This window comes from Dipteris shenzhenensis, unplaced genomic scaffold (assembly GCF_047967505.1).
Source record: "Dipteris shenzhenensis isolate YYH24624 ecotype China unplaced genomic scaffold, Dip_SZ_1.0 scaf0586, whole genome shotgun sequence".
In the NCBI taxonomy this organism is placed as follows: domain Eukaryota; kingdom Viridiplantae; phylum Streptophyta; class Polypodiopsida; order Gleicheniales; family Dipteridaceae; genus Dipteris; species Dipteris shenzhenensis.
Genome location: NW_028239892.1, coordinates 21454 through 32163, shown reverse-complemented (window position 1 = coordinate 32163; position 10710 = coordinate 21454). Strand labels below are relative to the sequence as shown.

Below are 10710 nucleotides of genomic sequence, written 5' to 3'. Positions count from 1 at the left end.
TGGGATGCCTTCCTCGGATGGTGGGAATACGACTGTCGGTAAGAGATGTAACTGGAAATGTCAGTTTTTGGATTACATATGAAGGACAGGAAAGTCACAGATTTGTCCGGTCCCTCCACATCCTGACTACCCAAACTGACTTCCTTTCTCAAGGAAACGGTGCGCAGATACTCCTTGTACTCGGATGATGGGGACAAACCATGAGCATAATGTGGGGTTGGCGTTGCTTAGAGGACTTTTGCTGTTTCTCGAGTGCGGCTCACGAGAAAGATGAGCAGCTCTTGCAAGTACATCGAAATTAAGACGTAGTTATTGTCCGGATAAATATTATCTGTCAAGCTGGACACTTTGAAGCAGCGAAGGCCAACGTCACATGCGACTGACAATCCCGCAAAACACGCTAAACGTCGATCATCGGCTCCAAATCACCGGGAAAGAAATATTTACGAGGCTCAAGTTTTGGTTAAAAAGATTTATACATCGTCAATCATTCACGCACATTGTGCTAAGCCAACCACCATGGCTGGAGTTGAAGGAGTCTCGAACACGGAGCTGCTCTTGCGCTTGAATCAAATCTTGGAAACTGCGTCAAATCATGAGAACGAGGCACTTCAAGGTTATCTCAACCAATACACGTTCGAGGACTGTGAAGCTGCGGACGTACTAGATCCTACCACAGGTCGTTGTCCGCTTCACTTTGCAATCGCCAGCTGTGCTATTTCTCAAGCCAACGGTGAGTCAAGTCACAATGTAACTCAAGAGATTGTAGAAGAATGCGGAGCTGAGACGGTGAGACTTTTGCTTGAAAATGGTGCAATTTGGAACCAGCTTGACAAGAACAATGAAACCCCTGGATGTCTTGCTCGAAGGCTGCAGCTGGATCATCTCTATCAGCTCATGGTTGATGCTGGCGTTCGGGCCGAGGTCTTGCTCAATAGACTTGAAGGTTACGAACAGCTAGATGATGAGGACACCCAGCCCAAAGAAGAGGAGGAGATGGTCACGGAAGGAGATGACGACGATATTCCAGAGCTCATCGTTACAGACGTCAACAGTTCCGATTATCTGAGCTCCGCTTTATCTTTCACCAAGGACAAGCTACTAGACGATCAGTCAAATGGCGTGATGATGGAGTGGGAGAGAGACATTATGAAGCGATCCGCCGAATCAGTCGTACGCCGTTCTGGTTTGAATGTTCTCAATATCGGCGCAGGGATGCTCATTTTCGATAGCATCATCCAGGACTCGCCAAACAAACCAGCGAGCCACCATATCATTGAGGCACATCCAGATGTCCTGGCTGATATGAGGAGCAAGGGGTGGTTTGAGAAGCCTGGAGTAGTCATACATGAAGGCAAGTGGCAGGATGTACTTGCTGAATTGGTTGCACAAGATCAAACCTTTGACGCCATCTACTTTGACACTTTCGCCGAGTCGTACTCACAATTCCGAGAATTCTTCCAGGAGTGGGTGATAGCTCTTCTCAACCAAGCTGGCAAATGGTCCTTCTTCAATGGCATGGGTGCTGACCGACAAATCAGTTATGATGTCTACCAGAAAGTTGTTGAGTTCGATCTTCTGGAAGCTGGTTTTGATGTTGAGTGGGAGAATATTGACATTCCTATACTCGAGAAAGAGTGGGAGGGTGTCAAGAGAAAATACTGGAATGTTGACACCTACCGTTTACCAGTGTGTGGCTTTATGGATTGAGACGGACTCCAGCAGCAACCAGAAAATACGTCCAAAGACTTTACATTAGCAACAATGAACTTGGCGATTGGAAGCATAATTTGAAAAGCTTACGATTTCTGGAAGGGCGTGAAACAGCAATGAACCACCAGCATGGCAGGTCGACTTGACTCGAATAGAAGTTTTAGACCCGGCAGTCATTGTACCGAGCATTCAGAGGTGCCCGGCCAAGATACACGACATCCAGGTGACCAGTTCTGCAAACAATCATACCTATCCACCTAGCTGCATACAACAGAGTCATTAGTCCACATTGGCTCAATCTTACCTGACCAACATGAACTGCCCAGAGCTTCGGTGTGAACTCCCCCGCATATGTGCCAGGGTCTCCTCACAATTAGACTACGGCAGTCACCACACGCGTCAGTCTCCCCGCGTTGCTGGACAAGAACTGTAAATACCTTGGAGGATGACAACGATGGCACTTACCCTTGAGTCCGGGGGAAATGAGAGGGGCAGTTCTATGAATGAAAAATATAAGGTGAATGACTGCGCGAGCTGCAACTGAGAAGTCTTCCTCACAACTCAGCCAACTTTGATTTATCTATACATACGACGAAGCAAGGAAAATCAGATCACAATATTACACGTTCAACCCTCAACCCTCAACATGCCACGAACAGCCATCGTAACAGGATCTGCCCGAGGCATCGGTGAAGCCATCGTCCGCCGTCTAGCAAAAGAAGGCTACCGAGTCTGTGTAAATGACATCTCAGCCAACCTCGAACTGATGGACAAAGTCGTTCAAGATCTCAACAAACAATACGGAGAAAACACAGCGATCGGATATGTTGCCGATGTCACCAAGTCAGTGGACGTCAAAGCAATGGTCGACGAGTCCGTGAAAACACTGGGTCCACTGACTGTGATGGTTGCCAACGCTGGAATTGCTCAAGTCAAGCCAATGCTCGAGCTGTCAGATGAGGATGTACACCGAATGATTGACGTGAATTTCATTGGAGTGTTCAATTGCTACACCGCAGCTGCACGGCAGATGATCGCGCAAGGACCAGTAGAAGCCGAGAGTACAGGATACAAGATCTTAGGTGCAGCATCTATTGTTGCATTCAAGCCATTCCCCTTACTTGCACATTACTCTGCTTCCAAATGGGCAGTACGAGGCTTAACGCAGGTAAGTGGCACTATTCCCACTCCACCACCACTTTGGATTCGCAGGATGCTAATCGGTAACACACAGGGCTTCGCAATGGAAATGGCCCGGCACAAAATCCAAGTCAACGCCTACGCCCCCGGTATAGTCGGCACGAGCATGTGGGAGCTGATCGACGAAAAACTAGGCGAACTCGAAGGCAGACCCAAAGGCGACAGCGTGAAGAAATACTCATCCGAACTGACGGCTATGGGCCGCGTCAGCGAACCAGAAGACGTAGCGAATGTGGTCGGCGGCTTTTTATGTGGTAAAGACAGTAATTTCGTGACTGGACAGACAATCGTCGTCGACGGGGGCATCATCTTCACTTGAGAACGACATCTCACAAAAGAAAAGAAAGAAATTGAGGAAGTCGTAGAGAATAGATTTATAATCAGACCATAACTACCACAACCTCCTCCCCCACAGCATTAATTTAAAATCCACACATCCTCATCCGTACCATCCCTCCCCCTCTCTTAACCCATCCTTCTTCACATCTCATTTCGAAAGCTCATCATACCCAATTTCCACGCGATTACTCGGTGTCCCAGCCCCACTTTTAGGAGGATATTCATGCCCTCCCACCGTGACTTTCGGCGTACATGTACAACGTTGGGTTTCTGGAATGTTGTCCATCACAGAGGGGATGTGGCTGCCGCAGCCCCACCATGTGGATTTTTCTGGATAGATAAAATGTCAGTGAGGATGGAGGCCGACGGTGTAGTTGGTACATGGAGGGGGGGATATGGTAAGTGAGTGAACGGGTTAACGGGATATTTGGTGGTTTAGATCAGGTAGTTGCTGGTTGGGGGAAAAGCGCTTACGGCAGTTTGGACAGGTCCGTTTCATGCACATCTTTATTTTGGAAGAGTACTGTTTGAACGTTTGAGGGATTGTACGAAGTTGGAAAGTTTTGGGTTCGGATGGGAAAAATGCTGTTTGATGTGTAGGTGACTGTTGATATGTATCTTTTACTATAGTAGACAACGGCAAGTGATTGGGGAACACTAATCGAGCTGGGTGCCTGATTGAGAGGAAGTGCGGAAATAGCCGTTCGAATACAATGTATGCATCCTCAATTGCTACATCTTCCTGTATGAGAGACCTGTGATCTTAATCCCATCCAAAATATGTATTCCACAGATTCATCTCAGTCAACCTAGAAGAGATTTTAGGTTGCTCACTTCCGGCGCCACTGCTTCCTTCGACTTCAACGTTAGGACAGCAGCTCTTTGGGCTAGCGGAATAATATCTTCAAGTCGTTGATCGACTGGTTCTCTCCTCACCAGACCAGCGATGAGTGTACCAAGCACGGTGTCTCCTACCCCATTCACACTAACGATATCTCCCTGAGGTACTTCTTCAGCTGGTGGGAATAGCCTCATATATACTCCGCCAACCGCAGGATTACTGTCCGAAGTGCTCCTCGACAGGATGTATGGAGCTGACGCTGGATTCGTCAGTCTGTCATCGCCTTTCCTCAGTAATGCTGTCAAGAGACAACCCTCGGATCCAAGTTTTGTGACTATTGTAGGTATGAATGGAAGTAGTCTGATACTTTGTTGAGGTATTCCTCGATCGGCGAGCTGTGGGTTTGTCATGGCGACAAATTTCTCCCGAGATCCAGAGCTTGACATCCCCATACTGTCGACAGTCAGCCACCATTGCTCTGATTCGAAAAGACCTGCTTCTTGCGCTGCCTCATGCATAGCCAGCAGCTCATAGACATTCGGCGTGGCCAAGTTGATAACGTGATACGGCACAACCGATGTGTTTGTCATGGACTTATTCGCCTTTCTAAATATTTGCGCAGCTTTGGCGGTGGAGACTGGCTCAAACGCAATCGGGACTTTTGCATATTTGGTAGCCTCAATGATAGTTGACATTATCGTAGGAGACCAATTTCCATCCATGGCGACCCATTTTGGTTTTGCAGTTTCCAGAATTGATGACCAATATTCGATGCTCTGCAACTCGGGCCTAGTGAATATGGACATGTCGGCCATGGCAATAACCAGATCTTTCTCTAGGTCGTTCATAGCAACATACTGAGCAGTCCGCGCTCCATCTTCTGTTTTCAATTCGCGGACATAGCTGGAAGGAAGTCCGGTCCTGATGAGCTGCTCACGTAGTGACAACCCAGCAATATCATCGGCAACCACACTTGCCAGTGCTACTTTGGCCCCTGCATATAAAGCGGCTGTTGCAACATTGCGTCCAACTCCGCCTATGGATTGTGAAATTAATGCTGGATTGCTTGTATGCATGATAGGCGCTTTGCCCACAACATTGGTCTGAAGAGGCGCATAATCACAGATTGTGTCACAAGCCAATGATCCAATAACCAGGATATCAACTTGAGGTTTCGCTGAGGATGATATCTCGCTATCTTGCGATATGCTGGGTTCTGCCACAGGTCGAGCTCCAAACATCGATACCGTTTGGTCCGTATTCGACTTCGGCCTGGCATAAGTTAGAAACATTTCACTTGTTTCGAAAGTATTCCGAACATCTCACTCAGTTCCAGCGATTTGCTCCATGCGATCTTGATGCTCAAGTCTGGCTAGCTCAACAGCCACTTTCGTCCCTCTTATCACATTCGCTTCGACCAAGGCACTATTGGCCCTCACACTTGCTCCATTGCTAAGTTCTTTGATTCGCTTGAGCACATAAGGAGTGTTTGCGGCACCATGGAATCCCTTCTCGTTGGCTTCCATGACAGCTTGCTCGATAATGCCGTCAACTTCGTTACGAGTCATTGCTGCATCGATCGGAACAGGGTTTGCCAACAGGAGGCCGGAGTGAACGGGCAACTGGGACTGGGCGTGGATAATTGCTGCAGCATCTGCTTCATTTTCAATTACTCGAGGGCTGCGGACACCACTATCTCTCGTGAAGAATGCTGGGAAATCAACATCGCCAGTGCGGCCATCGGCGAAGGTCCCAACACCCACGCCTTGCGTCTCTAGATATTCCAAAGTTCGAGGTATATCAAGGAAGCCCTTGCAACCTGAGCAGACCACAGCAACAGGTGTTCTCCCAAGCTCTGTCAGGTCGGCTGAGATGTCCATGGTATTCTCTCCGCCACGATGTACACCACCGAGTCCGCCAGTTGCGAAGACTTTGATCCCAGCTAGGTGGGCCAATATCATTGTTCCTGCAATGGTGGTACCACCGTGATATTTCTTGCCTCGTAGACCTAGACCACCAATAAAGCCCAGATCCCTTCGAGATATCTTCAATGTATCTTTGCTTCCAGCTGTGGAAATTAGCTTGATGAGCTCGTCAGGATCCATGCCGATATGTGCTTTGCCGTCCAACACGCCAATCGTAGCTGGTACAGCTCCGTTCATTCGAACCAGTGACTCAAGTTTCGAAGCCAGGGCAACATTTTCAGGGTATGAATAACCTGGAACTATTAGTCTCGTGATCAATGCGTCTGTGTATAATGCGTGCCGTGCGTGTATATGGTTGACTCGAGGGCGACTACTGGTCTTCCAATGCTAATCGCTTGCTCCACCTCTTCTGATATTTTGAACAGCTTGCTGCGCGTGGATACATTTCGGCGGACAATATGATTCGGCCGAATTAATCTCGGGGCGTATGAGAGCGCGAACCCTCTCGACAACGGAGGCATGGTGTTAGATCCGTGTCAATATCCTACAGATAGGCCCGTAGATGATTCGACTGCAACCGCAACACACTACCACAAAGAGCGTAGATCCGTAGCCTCGTACCAAAGTCGCGATTTGCGCAAGGCTGAAGCGACGTCATTTACGGTACATCGAACAAGATTTACCTGGTCATAATCCTTGTGCTAAACACATATAGAATGCTATAAAGGTCTCTCAACTCCAGGTAAGTCGACACAGGTAAGCTTCTCTTGGGTATTTCGTCGTTCTTGAAAATGGTCAAATTAGAAATAGGCGGCCTCCCTACTTTACAGGTCAATACTGATGGTGACAACAAAGCGAAGAAGATCACGATAGGCAGTAATACTAGGACAATATCACAGAGCAATCCAGTGCGTTTGAACTGGAGCAACAAAGAAGCGAGACTTGTCATCACCTCTGACACAGACGAGTTCGATGAAGACATCCTATATCAGTTCCAAGAAGAAGGGTTCCAGGTCGCCTATCTGGCATATAGTGGTGATCATGCCGCCTATAACCGACAATTTGCAACATCTCGCAGATCCCCTGGAACTAGGTGAAACGTACGCCATAGTAGGTAAGTGATAGGAGCAAGCCCTTAGAGTACCAAATTGTAAAGTACACAACCTTACACGGCACACTCCCAGCTTATGGTGACGCCGCGGCATTATGCCTCGAAGCATGTCAGAGTCCCATGCCCAAACTGTGCGCAATGGTGGCATACTACCCACCCTACATGCCAAATACGACAGCAAACTTCCCACCCTCGCTAAAGCTATCGATACATCTCGCTGGCTCGCAGAGGTTCGGCACTCGCCATCCCTCGTATCGATACCCAGACACTGAACCCGGTTTCGCAGAGTCAGACATGGAGGAATACAACACCACCGCGGCACGACTTGCCTGGTCGCGGACATTGAGGACCCTACGCTACGGGTTCGGCATTGAAATCGATCTCGAGCCCATCTGGGATAATCATATAGCGCAGGAGTTCAAGACTAAGAGTGCAAGCGACGTGATGAAGACGATGGTCGCTCAGCCGTATGTCAACCATGTTCCCACGATGACAGGCGGGATCGGACACAAAGAACTCTATCGGTTCTATAAGGATTTCTTCATTCCTGGAAATCCGCCTTCACTAAAGATCAAGCTCTTATCCCGCACGATGGGTACGGATCGTATCGTCGATGAAATGCTCGTTACATTCAGACATACGGTGGAAATCCCGTGGATGCTGGCGGGCGTGCCGCCCACTGATAAGGAGGTCGAGGTCGTTCTCGTTAGTGTGGTGTGTATTCGTGGTTCGAAGCTACTTCACGAGCATGTTCACTGGATCAGGCTACTGTACTGGTGCAGATTGGCCTTCTAGACCCTAAGTTGATACCCAAGACGTTCAAGACGATGGAGGATGGGAGGGAGAAAGAGGTGAACCGAATGCCGGTCTGTGATCGGGAAGCTGCTAGAAAAGTCGTGAATGAACGTGATGGTGAGAGCAATGAGTTGATTCCAGGTTGGTGATTTTGTTGTACAGGAATTTGCTGGACTAGAGTTCAGGCATTGACATGAATAGCAGTACTACATCACCACTATCGTATGTGTCCTACGGATATTGTACACTTAGCGACATTCCGGCGTTTGAGCTTGTCACGTGCTAATTCAGGCATTTAAGTAAATACAAAGTAGAATTTGTCTTACAAAATACCCAGGTGCAGCTTAGTACTATCGAAATTCCACATCCAAACCGCATTAATCCCTTCACATACTCAAGACACGGTCTGCGAGCCTACCCAATAAGAGTCTATAGTCTCGACTGATGCCACCAAGTCTATAACCACTCATATAGTCAGCAAGCAGAGCGGTCACAATCGAAACAGCCGGAACTGCCAACACTGGGCCCCACACATTCCCTTTGCTACCGACTCGCTGGTCTGACAATCCTTCGCCAGGGTGAAAATCGACCTTCGGCAGTTGTCCCTCGATGTACTTTCGATTCTCCAATTTGAATGGTAGATATCGCCATGACAGCACTCTTTCGAGATAGGAAGGCATCGTAACGACGGTACGCGTGTGTGAGAACGCATCGAACCCATATTTACCATGATACGAGCCATACCCAGACTCACCGACACCTCCAAATGGCGAGGAAGGAACACCTGCATGTATCCTACACCAATGTTAGCTAGATCCCACATATGAGCGATGACCCCTTGGTGTAATCAATTCTACGCTGTTGATGTCGAAAAATTGAGCGAGGGGTGCTTACATGATATCATTGATTGTAACTCCGCCAGACGTTGTCCGGTCCAGTATCGAGTCTACCTCTTTGTGGTCCTTCGAAAAGATGTAGAGCGCAAGTGGATGAGGCATTTCATTGATAATGCCAACGGCTTCGTCAACACTCGCTTTGAGTACGGGCACAAAGGGGCAGAACAACTCCTCGGACATCAGAGAATCTGACTTTTCCACATCTGCAATTACCGTTGGATGCACAAAATACGTTGATGCATCATTCTTGCCCGTGTAGACAACGTTTCCGGAAGACTTTTCGAGTAGATTGGTGACTCGAGAGAAATGGTTGCTGTTGATGATGTGAGCTACCTGTTGTGTTCCCGTCTTCAGAAACTCTTTCATCCAATATATGATACGCTCGACAACGTCATCATAGACTGCTGGGTCCGCGAAGACATGATTCACGTTGAGACAAACTTGCCCGGCATTGGTGAGTTTAGCATGTGCGATGCGTTTGGCGGATAAGTCGATGTCTGCTGTCTTGCCAACAATAGCAGGAGCTTGACCTCCAAGCTCAAGCACCACCGGTGTAAGATGTTTTGCCGCTGCGGTAGCAATGATGCGGCCGACCTTGCTTCCACCTGTATAAAAGATGTGGTTGAATTTATGCTCAATTATTTGTTTCGTTTCATGCGCCCCACCGGTGCAGATGCGGATCGAATTCCGATCCAGATATTTGGGAACCAATTTCACTAGCAAATCTTGACATGCTGGTGCCACTTCTGACGGTTTGAGCATCACACAATTTCCAGCTGCAATAGCTGGGACTGCAGGTGCAAGCAGTGTGTAAATAGGGAAGTTCCAGGCGCCAATTATCAAGGCCACACCCAGAGGTTCTTTTCGCAGCCACGCTTTGCCCAATCTACCCATGACAAACCCTGCTTGTGCCGGGGACTCGCCCTGGGCCCATTTCTCGCAGTTCTTGAGCGCGTCTAGGACCTCACCTTTGACTCCTGATATATCAAATGCGATAGCTTCATACGCATGTCGTTGAAGATCCGAGGTTATGGCATCAGCCAGCGCTGTTTCGTTCTCATGAATCATCCAATAGAGTTGTTTTAGTTGCCATTTGCGCCACTGAATAGACTTTGTGATGCCTGTGCGATAGGTGTGATGCAGCGTCTGGTATGCCTCTTGAAACTCGTCTGCTGGAGTAAAGCCTGACATCTTTTAGATTGTTTTCTGACCGTGTTGAAGGAAAGATCGTGAAATCTGGTTGAGGGGCCTGTCTGCTGAAGGTGACCTTCCCTCCTAGGTGGGTCTCATGGCCATCCTACCCTATTTGGCTGTACTGGAGTTCTAGCTTTTCTCGTCCCTGGAGTTCGTGCTCTGTACTAACCTAGGGTTGTCTCACATGAACGATTAGCCCATTCATTACTGCAGACACCTCTCGGTCCTCGGATGCGCGGTACGTTATTCATCCGGCCCATTCTGGGTAATGAAGCCTTCCTCTGGAGATCGGATCTTAAATTGGCCATTCATGGGGGTTGGCCTCTCTCGACCTGGGCATCATATTTTTCATGTTTGCACTGGAGTGGTTCTGAGATGCGAAAGCAAGATAGAGATAACATTCTATACGTTGAAAGTCGTGGGTCCAACTTGACATGTACATCCAGTCTGGTGCATCGTTCTTTTCTTCTCGTGCTCACTCGACCAGGAAGGGGATCTTCGCTTTCGATGAAACCCAGGCAGCCACCCAACGCCTCTACAGGTCACAGGTTCATCTCTCTCTTCCCCTTCCCGAAGATCTGTATCGTGTATCCTACAAATGTTCGATTGTTCAGGCCTTAGTCTAAGATTGCTGAGCAAGGGAAGGCGCTTGAGGCATCATTTGGTGGCAGGTGTACAATTTCCAATACACACAGC

At 48.4% G+C, this 10710-nt stretch overlaps 2 protein-coding genes and 2 pseudogenes across 2 annotated transcripts; 2 read left to right on the top strand and 2 right to left on the bottom strand.

Annotated features, from left to right (window-relative positions):
* Positions 1-519: 519 nt before the first annotated feature.
* LOC147878075 (protein arginine N-methyltransferase 2-like) lies at positions 520-1710 on the top strand. The gene has a single exon (XM_087372452.1). The coding sequence runs from the start codon at positions 520-522 to the stop codon at positions 1708-1710; it is 1191 nt and encodes a 396-aa protein (XP_087228578.1).
* A 2346-nt stretch (positions 1711-4056) lies between these two features.
* LOC147878074 (pseudouridine-metabolizing bifunctional protein C1861.05-like) lies at positions 4057-6539 on the bottom strand. Its single transcript, XM_087372451.1, has 3 exons — positions 6359-6539; positions 5438-6311; positions 4057-5365 (listed from the first exon to the last, which is right to left on the bottom strand). Exons 1-3 carry the CDS (start codon positions 6537-6539, stop codon positions 4057-4059), a joined length of 2364 nt encoding a protein of 787 aa, XP_087228577.1.
* Positions 6540-6809: 270 nt separating this feature from the next.
* Positions 6810-8073, top strand: LOC147878073 (uncharacterized; annotated as a pseudogene).
* Positions 8074-8310: 237 nt separating this feature from the next.
* LOC147878072 (uncharacterized) lies at positions 8311-10011 on the bottom strand (annotated as a pseudogene).
* Between the last annotated feature and the right edge of the window lie 699 nt (positions 10012-10710).